The 21,704-nt window shown below is 36.9% G+C and overlaps 1 protein-coding gene across 1 annotated transcript; it reads right to left on the bottom strand.

The window, feature by feature from the left end:
* Positions 1-4,801: 4,801 nt before the first annotated feature.
* SAR2 (secretion-associated RAS GTPase 2) lies at positions 4,802-6,308 on the bottom strand. Its single transcript, XM_079013450.1, has 3 exons — positions 6,041-6,308; positions 5,782-5,913; positions 4,802-5,342 (listed from the first exon to the last, which is right to left on the bottom strand). The coding sequence occupies exons 1-3, from the start codon at positions 6,167-6,169 to the stop codon at positions 5,022-5,024; spliced, it is 582 nt and encodes a 193-aa protein (XP_078869576.1). The 5' UTR covers positions 6,170-6,308; the 3' UTR covers positions 4,802-5,021.
* Between the last annotated feature and the right edge of the window lie 15,396 nt (positions 6,309-21,704).

Here is a 21,704-nt window from a genome sequence, read left to right as displayed (position 1 = left end):
GAAGAACATGCAGAAATTTTCGAAAACAGTCCCTGCAGTTTCCCATTTTTGGAAACAAATACCAAACTTCGCAAATGGCAATAAAAGCTGAGAAATTGAAACATTTTCAGTTTTGGTCCTTGCAGTTTGTGCGAATTTACGCTTTATGCCCGGTTTCGCAAATGGGCTAGAGTTTCGCATATTTGACTGTTTTTGGCGCAACGGGTCCCTGCAAGTTTCAGAAAGTGACAATATCTACCCGGATTTTGAAAAATCTTGCAACTTTCACCAAAAAAAAGTCAAAATTTTCATAAATTGGAAAAAATTTTTGTGGTTTTTTCGTGATTGTTTTTCCGTGCAAGATTTTTGGTGATTCGTTTTTGGTACACATCAAGGGGGAGTATCGTGAAGATTATTCTTCGGGCGCTTCTCATCCTTAGTGGGTTTTATAATCATTTTTTGATTATAAAAAGGGGGAGAATGATGGGTATTCGAAGCTTCTTGGGTTTGTCGAATATTCATTTGCGGATTTGAAGACCGGTGTTACTTCGAGGGGGAGTTTGGTCTTGATCGCGCTAGCTCATTGGAGATTAAAGCCGGACATCCAATCCTAACTTTGAGGGGGAGAATGTTAGGGTGCAAAGTCATGCTTGGATGTAATGTTTTAGGCTTTCCTCTTTTTATGTGTAAATGAGTTGATTCTTTTCCTATAAATAGGAAGTGGGTGACTTCCATTATGTAAGAAGGTAAGAGTCCATTTGGAGTGTTAGACTAGAGAGAGAAATTATATACAAACCCATTTGTATAATCTTTCTAGATCTAATAAGAGCTTACAAAGATTTATTTACTCCTTGTGTTCTTGAATTTGTATGATGAATCACTAGATCTTTCTAATTCCGCACATGCCATCATAATCAACACCACTACAGAGACAAAGTAGACGTTAAAAATATTTAATGTTTATATCTTGATATAAAACTTTTATATTAAATAAACATGTGTAGTACACAGGCCTCGTCTCACACCTAGTTTGTATATTATAAAATATTCTAAAGCATAAATTGTATTCAAAGAGAAAGTGATAAGCAACTCGAGTAGGAATAGGATTACCGTTAACAGAGGTCGCGGAATGAATATCAGAATTTGCTAGAGAAAGTAGGAGTGGCCATAGGCCATACCCCATTCACAATTATGTATTACTTTAGTAGTTTAGTTTTATGATTAGGCTACCCGAAGTCACATGGTTTAAGACGCGTGGGAGCTGACATGTCAGCCCCCTTCATGCGTGAAGACCACCCCAACCTCCGATGGGTTGGGTGTGACACGGGGCTGGAGACGGAAGAAGGCGGACGAGTTGATTGATATTCTTTTTTTTGACCGTTGATGTATCCGTTGGTAAAAAAAATTAATTATTTAATTAATTACCATACACACTTTTCTCTCTCTCTCTCTCTCTCTCTCTCTCTATATATATATATATATATATATATATATATATATATATATATATATATATATATATATATATATATATAAACAATCTTTCAACACAAACACTTCACAAAAAAAAAAAAAACTTCTTTCCTCATGGATCCAAACCAAAATAATCCACCCACCCGGAACACCCCAAACACTCCAAACGATCCGTTAGCGAATATTGGCTACATGCAATTGTTATCATCCCCCGTTCAACAGCAACCTCTATTCACTAATCTTTCATATCACCCACACTACTACCAACAACAACAACCATCACAATTCATTCAACCTAGATTTCAAGCCTTTCAACAACAACATTCTCCGCAATTTCAACCCCAAACTTTTCAACGTCAACAAACTTCACAACCATCTCAAGTTCCATTATCTCAATCTCAACTCATAAACCTCGACAATGACGACAACGACGAATGGGTTCAAGAAACACAACCAAGTCGTAGAAGGCAAAAAAATCAAAAGATCCAACAAAAAAGAAAAATGTGTAATGGACCGAGGAGGAGGAGGCAACTTTAGCTAAAGCTTGGATTTTCATATCACAAGACGGGGATGTCGGCAACGCGCAATCGGGTCAAAGCTTTTGGAATCGTGTTTTAGACCACTTCCACACGTTATTAGGAAGGCAAACGAGTCAGACATACGACTCGGTCAATGCAAAATTGCGTGACATTCAAGCGGCTTGCACCAAATTTAATGGCGTATTTGACAATCTTAAAAATATGCATCGAAGTGGTAGCAACGATTTCAACATTTTATCAACCACGTTGTACCAATACAAAATTACCAACAATGGTAAACCGTTTGCCAACCAAAAAGCGTGGGAAGTGTGTCACAATGCTCCAAAATAGGTCCTTTATCCGGAAACAGTGCATTTAGGATCTACCACCAGTTCCAACAAAAGGCCGAGAACATCCGAGTCGGACATTGGTGTGAACCTCGACCTCAATGATGAGTTCGACGCTAGAGATGGGGAGGGTCAACAGACATCCAACTTCGTCGACCACCAGGAAGGAATAAAGCGAGAAATGGAGCGTCTTCTAGCGGAAAATCAACCAACGAGGACGTATTAGCGGAGAAAATCGACAAAACTCTAAATTTTTTAGAAAAAATAAATTGATTCAATGGAGGAACAACGTCGACGACAATTGGAACTCACAAATTTTCAAATTATAAACACGATGTCGCAACTGAATCTCGACCCAGAAAATTTAAGGGTGTTTTTGAAAACTCAACGAGAAGTTCTCGACAATTATCGCAACTAGATTTTATTCTATGTTTTTTAGTAATTTAGGTTTAATTTTCCAAATTATTTTTATGTTTTTTTTAGTATTTTAGTTTTCATTTCTATGTGTTTTTATGTTTTTTTAGTAATTTAGGTTTAATTTTCTATGTTTTAAATTATGTAATGTGGTTTTAATTAATATAAAATATTTTATTATGTTTTAAATTATGTTTTTATCTCATTTAATCATAAAAGAAATTTAAAAAAAATAATAATTGTAGAGTGGTGATCATTTCCTAAGTCTAGTGGTTGGTGGTGAAAATGACGTGGCACACCAGTAATACCACTTTTCCGGTGGATTGATGGTGACCACTCCCCACAACTTTATTACAAAGAATAATAATGACACCTTTTATTTATAAGGGAAAATGTCACTGTAACACATTAATGTTATGACAATTATTCAATTTGGTCATTAATTTTTTTTTTGCACATTAGGCCATTAAAGTTATATTTTACATGTTAAATAAGGGAATCTTCCAATATAATTCCAGTTTCACCGGTTACCTTGGTCTAGATGGCTTTTTTCATTTTTTTTAAAAATAAACAAATCAAATATAATCTATGTGGCTTTTGTTTTCCATTTCGCCTAAATTAAAAAACCTAAATATTGTATCATATCTTCCTCATCTTACTGACGCCTCATCTTCTTCTCCATGAATCTTTTCTGCCGCCTCCAACCAACGCCCAACCCTAGCCCGACAATCTCTTTTACGATGAAGGTGTTCTTGGAGTCCCCGACATTGATCTATTCCGAAAAAACAAATGGCGAAATCATCGATGATGAAGCAATTGACGGTAGGAATCTGGGAGTGCGATGATTTGTAGGTGTCCAAAAATGTCTATCGGATTTGATTGTAAGGATTCCGACGAACAACAAGAGGGGCGACGATGGTGTTTCGATGAAGAGGGAAAGGAAGATGCGATCAATAGTGATTTAGTTAGATGAAATTCATTTGCAGGATAACGATTGGGACTTGGATTTGGAGTTTGACCGTGTGGAGGTAAAATGTATTGAATTTGTTTCAACATTGTAGGGTTTAAATGTTGATAAGTTTAGAAACGTCCTCTTCGCCAATCTGATAAGTTCTAAAACGTCCGTTGCGATTTAATTCTGGCATTCGTTACATCATCTGCTTCAACTTTGCCGAAGAGTTTGAGATCACTAGGCCGACAAATAAATTCCAACGAGAGCACAAGTCAACACAACAAGATTCATTTGTTTATGGTTAACATACGTTAAGGTGAAAAAAGATATTAGGGCTAATTGGCTAATTGTCTTTACTAAATTGATAGCCAAGATATCAAGCCTTGAAATCAGCTATGATTGTTTGCTTTAATTTTGGTATTTTCCATTCTATTTAGTCAATATATCGTAGTGATGTATTGACTATTGAGAAATTGAATAACTTCCCCTTTTTGCTTCTTTCCTGTTCTCTTGTTTATTTTTGGAGTTTGCGAGCACACGATGTCTCGTGTTCTTAACAATTTACCGATTATTTTCGTCAGAAAAAATACAGATTTGAAGATGATCGTAAATTGGAATTAAGGATATATAATAGAATTTGAAGATGATTCGTAAAATGGAATCTGAGATAAAGGGGGAAAAGATGTTAAGGTGGGTCTTATCATTTATTAGGTGGGGACACATGAAGCGACATGGCCAACTTTCCCTACACTCCACATACGTCTTACACGTAAGCATAATCGACACATCAGCCATCCATATAGGCATTGCAACCAGAAAACCGTTTAAAACTAAGGGAAATGGCTAAATTGACAAGTAAAACATGACTTTAATGGTCTAATGTGCAAAAAAAAAAAATAATGACCAAATTGGACAATTGCCATAACTTTAATGTGCTCAGGTGACATTTTTCCTATTTATAAAAGCAAATTTGAGGTTTTAACAGCTTATGCACTGAAAACACTCGTAATTAGAAAAATGATTTGTCATCAAGCACGGAATCGGATGGAAAGTCTTTTACTTGCTTGATCTAGTGAAGAATAGCTTATTCTAGCAAGGTAGAGAAGAGAAAGAGCAAATGGAAAAAGAGTATTGAATTTAAAATCCGGTCTAAACCACTACAGGTTGAACAAACAAACAAAAAGAGAGAGAAGGAGAGTAGTAGCAGTTTGTTCTTGATCCACACACCCACATCATAACAAAATCCCACATACATAAACATAAACATAAAACATAATGAATGAGAATCAGAAATAGAAATTTTATTTTTTGGTTTTTGGTTATATGTGGGTGGGGGGTTTACTTGATGTATTGAGAGACCCATTTGAATCCATCACCGTAACCCATTTTGCGGACGATGCTGCACATAAAAACCTCCAACGGACGAACACTTGAATCTTGGAGATTCACTTTCCCTTTCCCTGTGGTGACACCTGTGAGACCCAAGTGGTACCTCAACTCATCCTCAGAGGCAGCATAAGGTATGTCGATCTTGTTCCCCAATATCAGAAATGGCACTGCCCCCAAATTCTCATCGGAAAGCAGCGCATCCAGCTCCTTCTTTGACTCTGCAAATCGTTCCTTATCATACGCATCCACCAGATACACTACTGCATCAACCTACATACATCAAACTCATATTAATTTCTCAAACATTCAAAGGACTTCTGTTCAGCGTTACTTTCTGAACCTGGAAATGAAATTCCTAGACACCATTAACAGCAATGACTTCATATCATATTTTGTGCCAAATCAAAGATCAACAAACTATTTTGGCATAATACCTAAGGCTAAGAAGATTGTAAGTAGATTTCTTTGGGCTAGATCTATATAGTGTATACACACATTCAGGATCCTCCAAGTTGCTAATACCTATGCTCAAATGCATTTTGCATCTAAAGATCTGAGCGTTTGAAACTAACGACCAGAACAGAAAGACACACACATACATTTACATATATATATGCTGTAGGAATGGAAATAACAGACAATGAAAGACAAATCAAATGATTTTAAAGATATTGGATTTGAATATTATCAAGATGCAGAAAGCACATACCTTGGCGTAATAATCCTTCCAGACTCTACGAGCAATCTGATGACCTCCCAAATCGAAGGCTTTGAACTTGATTTTCCCAATACTCAATTCTTCGGAGGTCGGATGTTGCGTCGGTTGATGTTGAACTAATCTCTGGACGATTAAATCAAATTAAACGAAAACAGTAAAAATTGGGATCGGAATCACAGGTAAATTGGTCAAAACAAACAATTAAGGCTCAGAAATCAGACATGAATATAGATAAAAAAAAAAAACACACCTCGTCTTTAAGCATGTGAAGCAAGGTGGTTTTACCGGCATTATCGAGGCCAAGGAACAAGATCTTGGCTTCTTTCTGCCATAAACCGAGGGAGGCCAAGATGCCATAGAACCAATCAAACAGAAACATTGTTGAATCGACGATGATGACGACGACGACGATGCCGATGCCGCGAGAATCAGAAAATTTTTGTTTCAACGGATCTAGAGTGGCAAAACACAAGTGGTTGTTTTTCGATGGATCTGCCCTTTTTCTCTCACTCTCCCTGACCCTAGAACAGTTGCAGTTGATGCCTTTGTTTGGGTAATAAATTATCAATCAATGCGACAAATTTCCATGGTTCACGTGTTTTGGCTTATTTCCCGGTTGAAGGTTGAAAGTTGAAACTGCACATAGCCTTCTAGGGTGTTAAATGTTAATAACAAGTGAAAGTCAAAAACGGGCAGTAGATGTGGGCCCCAATCCTCGATTTGGGTCATCACTGGCTCCTCGGCCTTTATATATTACAGCCAATCAATCTATTGGGCTGGACTCTAAGTTCCATCAAATCCAACACCGCATTCTAACAAGGCACCACACAAATAGTAGACTGGATATGTATTTAGGCCACAAGGTATGATGGGTTTTACAGGTGTGGTTTGCGGATTAGGATCGGAACTTTTTTTTTTCTTTTTTTTTTTTAAAAAAAAAAACAAATAAATAACATCCATTTATAGTTAATTAGTTTTCACATTACATGGGTGAGAAAACTAACAGACAACAAACTGTGCTGTTAAACCTTTTTGTATAACAAAATCAATTTTTTTGAAGATTACATCTATAGATCTAAAAGACATAACATTGTTATATGTATGATCCATTATACTCTATTAAGAAAGTTTCATCACATCCGATATGAGAAAACCAAACGTATCAACGCAAATGGTATGAACATGTGTTGATTTTTCATACACGACTGCTCATGTTTCGTGACTTTGCATGATGTAACTTTTAAATCAGCATGTTCGGCCATGAAATCCCTAACCCTCAATTCCACGAGAAGGTATACCCCTGTATGGTGCACACCAACATGTTTCCCTACAATTTATCCAAAAACCAAAACGTCAACCAATCAAAGGGTTGACATTCCTTCTGCCAGATCAGTTAAGAAATTCATAGGTGTCTCTTTGTTGGCGGAAACCCCGACAATCTTAAATTTGTCAAACAAAACATTTCTAACCATATTGTGTCGACATTTGAACCTCAAGAGTTGTTTACAATGAACCGTATGCTCTCCAAAAAGAGTCCAAAACATGTCTTGTGACACACCGAACATATATCGTCAATTGGAAATATTGGGATACCAGTCGATATTTAAGGATACTGCTATACTCCACATTAGACATACGTTGGCCAAACTTATATATAATGATGGCTAGAAGAAAATCTTGAGCATTTGATGCTCAAAACACTTGAAAATTGCTTTCTGTAGATTCGTCATATCGAAATGCACTTTCATATCTTGGACAATTTTACTAAAAATGGCAGTTGTTGATATATGTTGGGATTTAGGGGTTTCCTTGTGTGGGTAGTCTTCTTGTATTTTTTTTGTCTACCTCTGATTGGTTGAGGCTAGAAAATATTTTTTTTTCTTTTTTTCATAATATTTAATTTACATTATATATATATATATATATATATATATATATATATATATATATATATATATATATATATATATATACACTAAAAAGTTACAAAATTATATTAAATTTATGGTTTTTAATTCTCTGAAAAAAATAATATTAGTATAACACACACATATATATATATATATATATATATATATATATTCTTTTAAAATAAAAAAAAAAATAATGAAAAGTGAAGATAACTTTTCCTGGGTTTTGAAAAATGTTGAGAGTGAATGAAAAATAAAATAGCGTTGAGGTGACACAAGAAAAATAAAAGATAAAAAAAGTGTATTGGCCTTAACATATATTTGTTTTTAACTTGTAAGATATGTTTTTTTTAATTAAATATGGTATTTTACGGGTTTTGAGCAAAAGGTGCAAAAAATGGGTTGTAAATCGATTTTGATTGGTTTTACATTAGCTCGATTTTTAAGGAATACATAAAATTTTTGATGCGGTTCTTAATTGGTTCCTCGCCAAAAATGGTTAAACGAAATTCCACTTCTTTCTAGTTTTTTCATTAATTTGGTTCGTACCCTTTTGATAATCCAGTCGCAATTTGGTTTTTAGCATCTAAAATGTGAACCGATTAAATCCGTTCGGCTCGAATCTAGACCTGACAATCAGGTGGATTTTAACCCTAATTCGCTTCAAACCCGTAAAAGTTTTACGAGTTTGGATTTTAATTTTCGATTCGTTTACCTATTTACGATCCATATCCGTTTACCCTTTTAATAAATGGGTCGGGTATGGATCATTGTTAATCTGCTCCACTTATAACCCGCCCTATTTAATATATATATATATATATATATATATATATATATATATATATATATATATATATATATAGAGAGAGAGAGAGAGAGAGAGAGTGTGTGTTTGTGTGTGTGTGCGTATGTGTGTAATGCCTTGTTTCGAATTGTTCCCATGTTGGGGATGGTGATCAGGGACTGGGTATTAGCATGCTTCGGATCCTAAAGGAATTGAGTTTTGGACCCAGTTGCTTAATCAAATTAGTCATATCTAGTTCTAGTATTTTTTCCCTCTTAATGCTCTGGGCATTTGGAAAAATTTAGAACAGATGAATATTATAGCACATGCAATCGATCCTATATCCGAAGCATATGGGACACGATTCATAAAGACATGATACTAGAACAGTCTTTTTCTATAATATTTCTACTTCTATTTTCCAAGTTCTCATAATTCAGATTATGAAAAGGGATGCCGTAATCATAATCGAATTTTAGAACGCAAATAATGGACCCATATATAGAATTTCCTTATGTTGAGCCATTCCATGTGTGTCTAAACAATTTCAGAACTATGAAAAGAGATGTCGTAATCATAGTCTCAATTGTTTAGACCTTTGCCATTTCTCACAAGTCCATGTTAGTGTGCCGGTTAACCATACACACTCCACTAACAACTTTGAGAATGCAAATATCACAATTTCTATCTACTTAAAATCTACTTAGTGAAAGCGTTTCCTCACCATCATTTTCATAAATCGGAGAGAAACCTTATGACACTTAGATTTTATGGTGTATGTGTTCCTATCCATGTGAATTTGTCAAAAACATAATCACAAGACAAGGTTAGTGACAAATCCAAACTCTTATGGATTGAACTTGTGCAGTCTTAACTTCTTGCCACCTGGCAGCACAAGGGCCTGCCATTGCTTCCAAGTTGTTATGCAACAAATTGAGTTGGAGCGGGTTTTCCCGTTTCAGACTGCAGAGTAAACTCGGCAGTTGATAAGATAACTCGACGAGTTGGATCTGGTTTTTAATGTTTTCGGTATGACGAGTAACTCGACGAGTTGATGAGACAACTCGGCGAGTTGGTTAGGGGTTTCCCTGATTTTCGGAACACTGGAGGAACTTAACGAGTTGCTAAATGCACTCGACAAGTTGGGTCAACATGGATTGTTAACCTTGACTTTGACCATGGTTGACCAAGTTTGACCTTAAGGGCATTTCTGGTACTTCGGGATTTTCCCAAGCTAGTCACATTATGAGTGTAGGTAGTTGATTTGGAGCTACATGTTGGGACTTATCTGATCTTATCTTATCAGTTCAACGTTTTTGAGAGATGAGTCTTCTCACCATACTAATGGATCTAAGGCACCAAGGCCGGCCTATTTTATGATATGTGGATTATTGATTGATGATGCTTTATGTGGGTATGCCATTTACATGAAAGACCCCAGGGGGTTCTCGTGGCATTAGATTGAGACCATGTGGGTGTTCCCATGGCATTTGGTGTAAGACCTTAGAGGGTTTCCATGGCATCTTAGTATATGTGCATGTTTAGCTTGTATGATATTTCTTAGTAGGTGAAGACCATGTGGAGGTTCCCATGGCATGAATAACATGTGAGGGTTCCCATGGCGGGTAGTTAAGACCACGTGGGGGTTTTAGTGGCATTAGGTATGAGACCTTGAATGTATAACTTATATGGTTTATGTAGCTTTTATAGCTAATATGGATTCAGTGATTATGTGGATTGTGTGGGGTATGCTCTGGGGAACTCACTAAGCATTAGCTTACAGTTTTTTGGTTTGTTTTAGTTAATTCTTGTTGGATTAAGTGTCTAAGTCCATAACTATAATTGGTATTTACTTGACCCAATAGTAGTATGGTCCATTTGGGTTGCATTCACCGGAGCAATTTGATAGGAAGGATATTTGAGAAAGAGGTTATTTGTGATTTATTAATATATTATAAGAATAATATATTAATTGAGAAATCATATTATTTAATTGGTATTGACCAAGAATTAATTTGGAATTAATTTAGTGATCAAAAGAGACTTATTAAATTAATAGGGGTTGATTATGTAAATCAGTGATACATATAGTTTGGGCTAATGATCCATGATTGATTAGTGATGAACGAAGCTTATGTGAGAGTCCATGAAGTGTTATTATAAATGAATTATTGGATCAAAAGCCTAAGTGAATGGATTAGGGTTTATAAGTGACCCTTGGAATTCTACACTGTATATGTAACCCCTAAGCCCCTAAAATCGAAACATGTATTCTAAGAAGAGTATAAGCGATTTTGGTGCCTCCTAAACCTCTCTCATAATCCTCCATTCATTCTTGGTGTTTTGTGACTTATTTGAGGCATCACATTTGAGGTGCTAAGGTCTTGTAAGGCCAAGTTCTACAAGCTACAACAAAGAGGTAATCATCTAACTCGTTTTATGTTTCAAATATCAATGTTGTATGCTAGTTAGGCTTCATGCTTTAGAAAATGAAATTTGCATGTATAACTAGAGAAAACTTAGATCCAAAGCATTAGGGTTGTATGTGCACCATAGGGATGTTATAGTTCTCAAAACCCATCAGTGGTATCAGAGCTTAGGGTGTTTTCTGTTATATTGATGCATTGGTAAATTGTTCAAAGTTGAAGCAAATTGAAAACTGCACTCTGACTACTGGACTCGATGAGTCCTATGAAGAACTCGACACGTCCATGATGAACTCGACGAGTCCATTTCCAGACTCGATGAGTTGGACAGTGCGTTGGCAGATTTTTGGGGTTTTTTTTGCCTGAATTGGATTAGCATCATTACCACAAACTATTTTGTATCATAAAATCCGTTTTTTCTGATACGGTAGTGATTATCCTTATCCAATTAAAAGATAATTGTCAAATTTTAAGATAATTACTAGATTATATGATTATCTAACTATTTGTATTATTTGATTTGAAATTATCTTGCTATATGAGTTGAATTAGATCAAATTGGTAAATGATAAAAATATGTGAATATTTTACTTGTTTAAAATTTGATCTAAATGGCTTTGAAGGGTTACAAAACTTGCCATCAAGTTTTGGAATTCAAAAGGTCTTAAAGAGTTACAAAATTTGCCATCAAGTTTTGGAATCCAAAAGGTTTGAAGAGTTTCAAAACTTGCCCTCAAATTTTGGAATTTAAAAAGTCTCATTTATGAAACATTAAATTCTAAAACTAAAGAGTTTCAAAACTTGCCCTCAAGTTTTGGAATTTGAAAAGTGTCATTTATGAAACATTAAATTCTAAACCCTAGAATTTTAAAAGGTTAAAATTCAACCCTTATACTATTATAATATTAAAGAATTAATACTTATATATATATATATATATATATATATATATATATATATATATATATATATATATATATATATATGTATAAGATAAGTCAGTCTTACCGTTAATAGGCCTCATTCATGAAGCTAGTCTATAAGGGGGGTATAAGGAAATTGCCTATAAAATGGCAATTGAATGGGTGTCCACTCTCATCCACTGCTTCCTTGACTAGTGGAGGGTCGTTAGCCGAATGGGTAGGATATGACATTAATACTCGTTAAAAAGTATAATGATAATTATAAAAGTAACTAAATGCTTTTATAAATTCCCAATCTTGGACTAGCAAGGGTGGCAAAGGGTATCTTGATGTTTGTCATAGATCAAGGAGCGCGTGTGGTTAACCGACACATTGATTAGGTGATATATGACACCAAGAGTACCAAGCACATTTGCATGGTTATTCACACCTTGTTTGTGATCCTCGGTATCCCAGTCACAAACTTGAAGGGCATAATGAAGATTTAAACATGCCATTGAAAAAGTTCAATGAATCTCAAAGACCTCGGAATTTCAAATCATTTAAAACTTAATCCTAAATTTAGTTTTTCATGGTGGAAATTGGTAAATCATCATTTACCTACCTTCAAATATTTTGTAATTGGATTACGACATCCCTCTTCCGAGTTATGAAATATTGTGTTGGGTCCTAGCCTTAATATTTCATTTGGGTGTTATATTAAGGATTTTTATCTAATCTAAACTGTGTCTTTCTTTTCAGATGTCTACCCCAAACGTTGCTGGCTCTAGCCCTTCCGGTTCTTTCTCCCTTATGAACTTATGTGGGAGGGTGATTTTCAATGGGTCAAATTTCAATGCCTGGATTCGAAACATACAGATGGTAACTCGTTATGAGGATAAGGAATATGTCCTCGATAAAGAGCTAAAGGAGGTTGATGAAGCGACTACTACTCCTGAAGAAATTGCTGAATATAGGGCTCATGAGAAGGACGCGACAAAGGTGTCGTGCGTTATATTTGCCACTATGACAACTGAAATCCAATAGTCCTATGAGGGCTACTATCCTTTCGAGATGCACCAAGACTTGATGGAAAGGTACCTTCAAAGTGCTCGACAGTAAAGGTATGAAATCATTTCCTCCATGATAACGACCAAAATAAAGGATGGAGAGTCCATCACAACCCACTTAGAGAAGATGCAAAGATATGTGGACCGCTTGCTGAAGTTGAATGTCAATTTTGATGAAGAGTTAGATATCGACATTATCCTACACTCTTTACCTTCTTGTTATGATCAGTTCAGAATGAATTATCATATGAATAAGGAGGAAGTCACTCTAAGCAAGCTTCAAGGCCTTCTCAGAACTGCTGAAAGTAGTTTGATAGGAAAATCTATTGGACCTACTTGTTGGATAAGGTGTCTAAGTCCATAACTATTTCGGGCTTGTACTTGACCCGACCCGGCATGGTCCATTTGGGTTGCATGGCACCATGCAATTGGATAGACTAAATGAGAGAAATAACACTTGGAGATTATTAATATATTATAAGTTCTAATATATTAATAATATTATTTAATTAGTTGATCAAAGAATTAATTTGGAATTAATTAAGTGATCAAAGGATAACTAATTAAATATATGGGTTGATTATGTAAATCATCCATATCTTGTATAGTGGGCTAAAAGGCTCCATGGACTATCAAGTTGAGTTCTACCCATAGGATGCTCCATGGATGCTCCATGGGAGTTACAAACCCATGGGTCATGGAAATGAAGAGTCATGACTCATTAGGGTTTACATGGTGTAACCCTAGATGTGTCAACACTATATAAGAGTCCCATTCTCCACAAAATCGGCAACACAAGTTGAACACTAAGAAACTAGAGGGCTTGGCCGATTTTGAGAAGTGTGTGTTATCTCAAGAGTCTTTCCAAGAGCATTTGGTGTTGTGTGAAGCATTTGAGACATCACACTTGGGGTGCTAGGCTCACAAGGTTTCAAGGAACACAAGCAACAACAAGGTAAGTTATTCTATCTATGATTCAAGTAAAAATTGTTCCCCATGTATGCTAGATAGGAATATAACCTTGGAATTCAACTTTGCATGATAATTAGAAAAACATAGATCCAAGGTTATTAGGGTTGCATGTACACTTAGGAAGTGTTAGAATGCTCAAAACCCATCAGTGGTATCAAAGCCTAGGCTTGTTTGTTTGTTATTTGTGCTTAAAAGTTGAAGAAAGTCGAAAATCTTGCTGTCTGACTGATGGACTCGGCGAGTCCATGGGGAGGACTCGTCGAGTTCATGTGTATCTTCAACCTACTCGGCGAGTAGGTTCATGCACTCGGCGAGTAGGGTCGACAAAGTGCAGAATTTTGACTTGAGTTGCTGGAAATGAATTAGAATCATTACCCTAAAATGTTTTGGTACTTGAAAACTTGTTTTAGAAGGTGTAATGTCTTTTCTAACTCATTTACAACAACTAGTTATCAAAATTACAAAGATTAAATGTGATTTTGATTCTTGAAAGTGTTCATATTCATATTCTTGTTCTTATGATGTTTAGATGATCATAGGAATTATTTGTAACCTATGTGGTAGTTTAATTCATGATCATAATGTGTTTTAATGGAGTCCATAACTTGTCCTCAAGTTATGGAAAACCAAAAGTCTCTTGGTTAAAAACCATTAAAAGAACACAAGAGTTAGGAAAAATGAAAAGTCCTCATTTTATTACTCTATTAAACTCATAAGTTACAAGAAATGAAAAGTTTTGAAAGTTTACAAAACTTGCCCTCAAGTTTTGGAACAAGTAAAGTTAAGTTAAAACTTTAGTTCCAACCCCTAGAATTTTAAAAGTTAAAATTCAACCCTTATACTTATATTATTATGATTTAATAATTATATATATATATATATATATATATATATATATATATATATATATATATATATATATATGTATAAGAACAAAGTCGTCTTACCGCTAGTGCGCCTCATTCACGAAGCCGGTCTATAAGGTGGGTATAAGGTTGTTGCCTATAAAATGGTGACTTAATGGGTGTCCACTCTCACCCACCGCTTGCTTGATCGGTGGAGGGTCGTTAGCCGAACGGGTAAGACAAGGACTTATTAATTCTCATTCAAAGTATGATGAATATTATAAAGTAACTAAATGTTTTATTAAATTCCCAATCTTAGTTACTTTAGGGAAAATGTGAATAAGGTGCTATTCCATGAAATTACACTTTACACTTTGATTAAGTCGTTGGTGGAGCGTGTGTGGTTAACCGGCACACTAACTTGGACTTAACAAGGTAGGTAAAGGGTGACTTAGGGTTTATTATAGTATCGATGGAGCGTGTGTGGTTAACCGGCACATCGATTGAGTGATAAACTTTAAGGGTACCAAGTGATTTGCATGGTTACTTCACACCTCGTTTTGTGATCCTCGGTATCCCAGTCACAAAACTTGGAGGGCACACTCGAGATTGAAACATGCCTTTGAAAAGTTCATTGAATCTCAAAGAATCTAGGAATTTCTAAGAACCATTCAAAACCTAATACTAAAATATTGCGGTTTTCGTGGTGAAAATTGGTGAATCGTCATTCACCTACCTTTCAAATATGATATAGCTTAGATTACGGCATACCTCTTCTAAGTTATATTATATTGTGATTGGATCCTAGCCTTAATATTACATTTGGGTGTTTTATTAAGGACTCTCTTATATCTAAACTAATCTTGTCCTCTTTTCTTCAGATGTCTTTCAACAATGCTTCTGGCTCTAATCCTAATGGCTCCTTTACCCTTATGAACTTGTGTGGGAAAGTCACCTTTGATGGATCCAACTTCAATGAGTGGATCAGAAACATCAGGATGATTACCCGCTACGAGGACAAAGAATATGTCCTTGACAAGGAGCTTAAGGAGATTGATGAGTCCACTGCAACTCCTCAGGAGATCGCTGAATTTCGGGCACATGAAAGGGATGCTACGAAAGTGGCTTGCATCATGATGGCCACGATGACAGCGGAACTCCAAAAGTCTTATGAGGATTTCTACCCTTATGACATGCACCAAGATTTGATGGAAAGATACCATCAAAGTGCAAGACAAGAGAGGTATGAAATCATCTGCTCCATGATAACAACCATGATGAAGGACGGGGAATCCGTCACGAGCCACATGCAGAAAATGCAAAGGTATGTGGATCGTTTGCTGAAGCTTAATGTGAACTTCCCAGAGGATCTTGCAATAGATATTATTTTGCATTCCTTACCATCGTGCTATGATCAATTCCGCATGACATATCACATGAACAAGGAAGAAGTCACCCTCAGCAAACTTCAGGGACTTCTCAAGACCGCAGAATCAGGTCTTAAGGGGAAGTCGGTTGCTATCACTCCTACTCAAAACTCTACTCCGGTTTTGGCAATTGGGAAGAATTGATGGAGGAAGAGAAAGAGATCTTCGAAGGGTACCAAGGCTCGGACCCTTGATGGCTCTTCTTCAAGTGGAACCAAGAAAGGTTTCATTACTCCTTCTTCTGACCCAAAAGAGGCTGAATGCTTCTATTGCCATGAAAAAGCTCATTGGAAGCGGAACTGCCCAAAATACCAGCAAGATGTGAAGGATGGGAAAGTTAAACCCAACCATGCAGGTATTTACACTATCATTTCTAATAACTCACCCCATTCTAATTCTTGGGTCCTTGATACCGGTTGTGGTATTCATATTTGTTGTGACTTGCAGGGACTAAGAAGAAGTGAGGATGTGGAGCAAGGAAGGATAAACTTGATCATGGGGAATAGGAAAGCTATACCTGTTACCAAGATTGGAGTTTATACTTTATCGCTAAGTAGTGGGTTTAGTTTAGATTTGAATAAGTGTTGTTATTCGCCAGGAATGGCAAGAAATATTATTTCGTTTCATGCTTTGTACAAACAAGGGTTTACCTTTTCATTTAATAATGAAGTTGGTTCTATTGATGCTTTCTTTAATAATGTTCTTTATTTTAAAGCATTACCTTGTGATGGTGTGTATGAAGCTGTATCTGTTGTTGATAACTTAGGAAATAATGTTTTGTGTATTGATTCTACTAATAGTAACTTGGATAAAGCATCATTATGGCATTGTCTTCTTGGACATATAAGCAAGAAGCGCATAGGCCAACTCCAAAAGGATGGAGTCTTGGAGTCGTTTGACCTAAAGTCAGATGATAGTTGCGAATCATGCTTACTTGGAAAAATGACAAAGTCACCCTTCACAGGTTCGTGTGAGAGGGGTGAAGGTTTGTTGGACCTTATACACACGGATGTGTGTGGACCATTCAAACATGCCACAAGGGATGCTAATCGTTATTATTTGACTTTTACTGATGATTATAGTAGATATGGATATGTCTACTTGATCAAGCATAAGTCAGAGACTTTCGAGAGGTTTAAGGAATTTAAACAGGAAGTCGAGAATCAATTGGGCAGGAACATTAAGATGGTTCGATCCGATCGTGGTGGTGAGTATCTTAGTTCAGAGTTCCTCGACTATCTAAGGGAATGTGGGATAGTCTCATAATTGACACCTCCCAGGACACCACAGTTGAATGGTGTGGCTGAGAGGCGTAATCGAACCTTGCTAGATATGGTTCGTTCCATGATGAGTCGAGCTACGCTACCAATCTCATTCTGGGGGTATGCCTTAGAGACTGCCGCCCATATTCTTAATCTAGTCCCTACAAAGAAAGTTGCCAAAACTCCTCACGAGATGTGGATTGGTAAAGTACCTAAACTAGACCACATCAAGATTTGGGGTTGCGAGGCTTTCGTGAGACGCGAGACTCATGATAAGCTCGAACCTCGAAGCGAGAGGTGTATTTTCATCGGTTACCCACAGCGATCCTTTGGTTACCTCTTCTACAGACCTAGTGACAATGTGGTCTTTGTAGCAAGAAGAGGAGTCTTTCGAGAAAGAGAGTTTATAAGCCAAGGAGACAGTGGGGGGCAAATTGATCTTGAAGAAATTCAAGAATCAAGCGGTGAAGGAACTTCAAACTCTAGCCCTCAACTTGAGGAGGAAACTCCTGTTGAGCCAATTGACAAATCTGTACCTCTGAGACGTTCCACGAGAGTTAGGAGTGCACCTGAGCATTACTATGGATTCCATATTACTGCAGAAGGTGAGACACTTATTAGTGATGAGACACTAGTAAGTCAAGATGACCCTAACAACTACGAGGAAGCCATGGCAGGCCCCGAGTCTGCTAAATGGAAAGAGGCTATGGATAGCGAGATACAATCCATGTATGACAATCAAGTTTGGAACTTGGTTGAAAATGTACCAGGTCGTAAGACAGTAGGGTGCAAATGGGTCTTCAAGAAGAAGACCGACATGGATGGTAAAGTACACACTTATAAGGCTAGACTGGTTGCAAAGGGCTTCTCTCAAATTCCTGGAGTGGATTATGATGAGACCTTTTCTCCGGTAGCCAAGATTAAGTCTATTCGGGTTCTGTTAGCCATAGCTGCATTTCATGACTATGAAATATGGCAGATGGATGTCAAAACCGCTTTCCTTAATGGAAAGTTGGCTGAAGATGTTTACATGAGTCAGCCAGAGGGTTTTGTCAGCAACGAGTACCCTAATAGAGTGTGTAAGCTTGAGAAATCCATTTATGGGTTGAAGCAAGCACCTCGCAGATGGAATCTTTGCTTTGATGAAAAGGTCAAGGAATTTGGCTTTTCTAGGAGTGAAGATGAATCTTGTGTGTATGTCAAGGCTAGTGGGAGTATAGTTAGCTTTTTGGTATTGTATGTGGATGACATACTACTCATAGGAAACGACGTTCCAACCCTGCAGGAAGTTAAGTCCTGGCTTGGGAAGTGTTTCGCTATGAAGGACCTTGGTGAAGCTGCCTATATTCTAGGGATAAGAATCTTGAGAGATCGGAGTAAAAGACTAATTGGACTTAGTCAGAGTACCTACTTGGATAAGGTGCTGAAGAGATTCAGCATGCAGGATTCCAAGAAAGGAGAGTTACCCATCCAGAGTAACACCAGATTGAGTAAGACACAAATCCCTAGCACTGAGGCTGAGATAGCAGAAATGAGTCGAACACCTTATGCTTCGGCCGTAGGATCGATCATGTATGCTATGACGTGTACTCGACCCGACGTAGCTTTTGCCTTGAGCATGGTTAGCAGGTATCAGGCGAACCCTGGCAAGGCACACTGGACTGCGGTAAAGAATATCCTCAAGTACCTACGGAGGACTAAGGACTGGGTTCTTACCCTCGGTGGGAGTGATGACTTGAGAGTTGTAGGGTATAGTGATGCTAGCTTCCAGACTGATAGGGATAATTTCCGCTCTCAGTCGGGCTGGGTCTTTACCCTAAACGGAGGAGCAATTTCTTGGAAGAGTTCCAAGCAAGAGACAGTGGCAGATTCTACTTGTGAATCAGAGTATATTGCAGCTAGTGAAGCAGCAAAGGAGGCGATATGGCTGAAGAACTTCATTGGAGACCTTGGAGTTGTACCAGCTATTAAAGAGCCAATAGAAATTTTCTGTGATAGTGAAAGTGCTGTTGCCTTAGCCAAGGAACCAAGGGATCATGGGAGATCCAGGCACATCGACAGAAAATACCATTTCATTAGACATCGGATCGAAGAAGGACTCCTCGTGGCAAAGAGGGTATCATCAGATGAGAATCCGGAAGATCCCCTCACAAAGGGACTGACTCGGGTTAAGCATCTTCAGCATGCTCGGAGCATAGGGCTGAAGGATGATATTAGATTTAGTAGTTAGATAATCTCGAAATTTGTAAAGTGTAATTGACATTAGATGATGAATAAAAGATGTTTTATTTATGAGTAAAGTGTTGCTATCTCTTGTCAATCGTTTACTATATTTCTTTTGCATGTTTTGACTTCCAGAATAATTTTGTTTGGTATAACATATTATTCAAACCTCCACAGTCGGTCATATGTTGGAAGTAGATATGAATCAAGACTGTCATGTTTGGTTGTAGAGGTCTTGGACAAGGCTACAACAATCATGAGTGCTCATAAGTTCTGAGCATTGGACACAACCCACACTCACTGGAATCAATTCATGGAATTTTATCTCGAGTGATCGTGAGACGGTAATATCATATAAGTCTTCAAACCTAGAGATATGATTTGTTACTTACAAGTTGGTTATGCATTGACTGTACGAAACCGCATTGGTAACTCGATGTTATAAAACGTACTTTTGTGTGTAATTCAATAAGTGGTAGAACAAACATATGAGTCGAAGTTTATCTGTTCCTTCTTGGATTAGAAGCTGGTATCTGGGCCCCTCGATGATTTTGTTTTGACCCATGTACCGGGCCCGGTCAGAACTAAGTTGATGTGTTCAATTAAGTTCTATGTCAAACAAATCGGAAATCGGGAAACAAATGCTGGACAATAAGCAAGACATGTTCCATGTATTTGTCTGGCTGATATCTAGAACAGAGGATTATATGATCACTTATCTTAAATGGCGTATCATCATCTTCTCAGGTCCGAGAGACCTTGAAAGAGCTACGATTGCCGGTCGGTTCCTGAAGTACTAGAGATATAGTTATTAGACTTATCCAAGTGGGAGACTGTTGGATAAGGTGTCTAAGTCCATAACTATTTCGGGCTTGTACTTGACCCGACCCGGCATGGTCCATTTGGGTTGCATGGCACCATGCAATTGGATAGACTAAATGAGAGAAATAACACTTGGAGATTATTAATATATTATAAGTTCTAATATATTAATAATATTATTTAATTAGTTGATCAAAGAATTAATTTGGAATTAATTAAGTGATCAAAGGATAACTAATTAAATATATGGGTTGATTATGTAAATCATCCATATCTTGTATAGTGGGCTAAAAGGCTCCATGGACTATCAAGTTGGGTTCTACCCATAGGATGCTCCATGGATGCTCCATGGGAGTTACAAACCCATGGGTCATGGAAATGAAGAGTCATGACACATTAGGGTTTACATGGTGTAACCCTAGATGTGTAAACACTATATAAGAGTCCCATTCTCCACAAAATCAGCAACACAAGTTGAACACTAAGAAACTAGAGGGCTTGGCCGATTTTGAGAAGTGTGTGTTATCTCAAGAGTCTTTCCAAGAGCATTTGGTGTTGTGTGAAGCATTTGAGGCATCACACTTGGGGTGCTAGGCTCACAAGGTTTCAAGGAACACAAACAACAACAAGGTAAGTTATTCTATCTATGATTCAAGTAAAAATTGTTCCCCATGTATGCTAGATAGGAATATAACCTTGGAATTCAACTTTGCATGATAATTAGACAAACATAGATCCAAGGTTATTAGGGTTGCATGTACACTTAGGAAGTGTTAGAATGCTCAAAACCCATCACTACTGTCACACCTCCGAACCAGATGGCGGAAACTTCCGGGGGCTGTTGTGACTCAATTGAATACCATCACAGTGAATATACATGAAACATAAGATCATTCATCACCATGCATTGAAATAGTACAACTGGTAGCGTTTACATTTAGTATATTGTTTCATAACATTACATTCCCAAAAGTAGATCGTTCGATACTAGTTAAACAAACAACAAGACATCACTGAGTACATTTTTCCCTTCACTTTACCTGTTACCTGAGAATACAAGTATTTTGAAAAAAAAAACGTCAACATATGAAATGTTGGTGAGTTCATAAGTAATGTTTGAAATATAATGTTTTGTATTGTTTTGAAAACCACCAGAAAATCCAATATTTTCTGAAAATAGTATAGTATAAAAGGTGTGAAGATCCGTAAGTATGCTTGTTTGTTTCTATATAAAAAAATTGTTAAACTTGGTATGCCTCTCGTAGGTG

This window comes from Lactuca serriola, chromosome 8 (genome assembly GCF_051521515.1).
Source record: "Lactuca serriola cultivar US96UC23 chromosome 8, Lser_US96UC23_V15, whole genome shotgun sequence".
Lineage (NCBI taxonomy): Eukaryota > Viridiplantae > Streptophyta > Magnoliopsida > Asterales > Asteraceae > Lactuca > Lactuca serriola.
Note: the sequence above shows the minus strand (reverse complement) of the source record. Positions and strands in the feature narration are given on the sequence as shown.

Coding starts and splice junctions, on each gene's coding strand:
- SAR2 (XM_079013450.1), bottom strand. CDS start 6,169: ATGTTTCTGTTTGATTGGTTCTATGGCATCTTGGCCTCCCTCGGTTTA. Junction 5,914..6,040: donor TTCACATGCTTAAAGACGAG/GTGTGTTTTTTT, acceptor TTAATCGTCCAG/AGATTAGTTCAACATCAACC. Junction 5,343..5,781: donor GGAAGGATTATTACGCCAAG/GTATGTGCTTTC, acceptor TGATGTATGTAG/GTTGATGCAGTAGTGTATCT.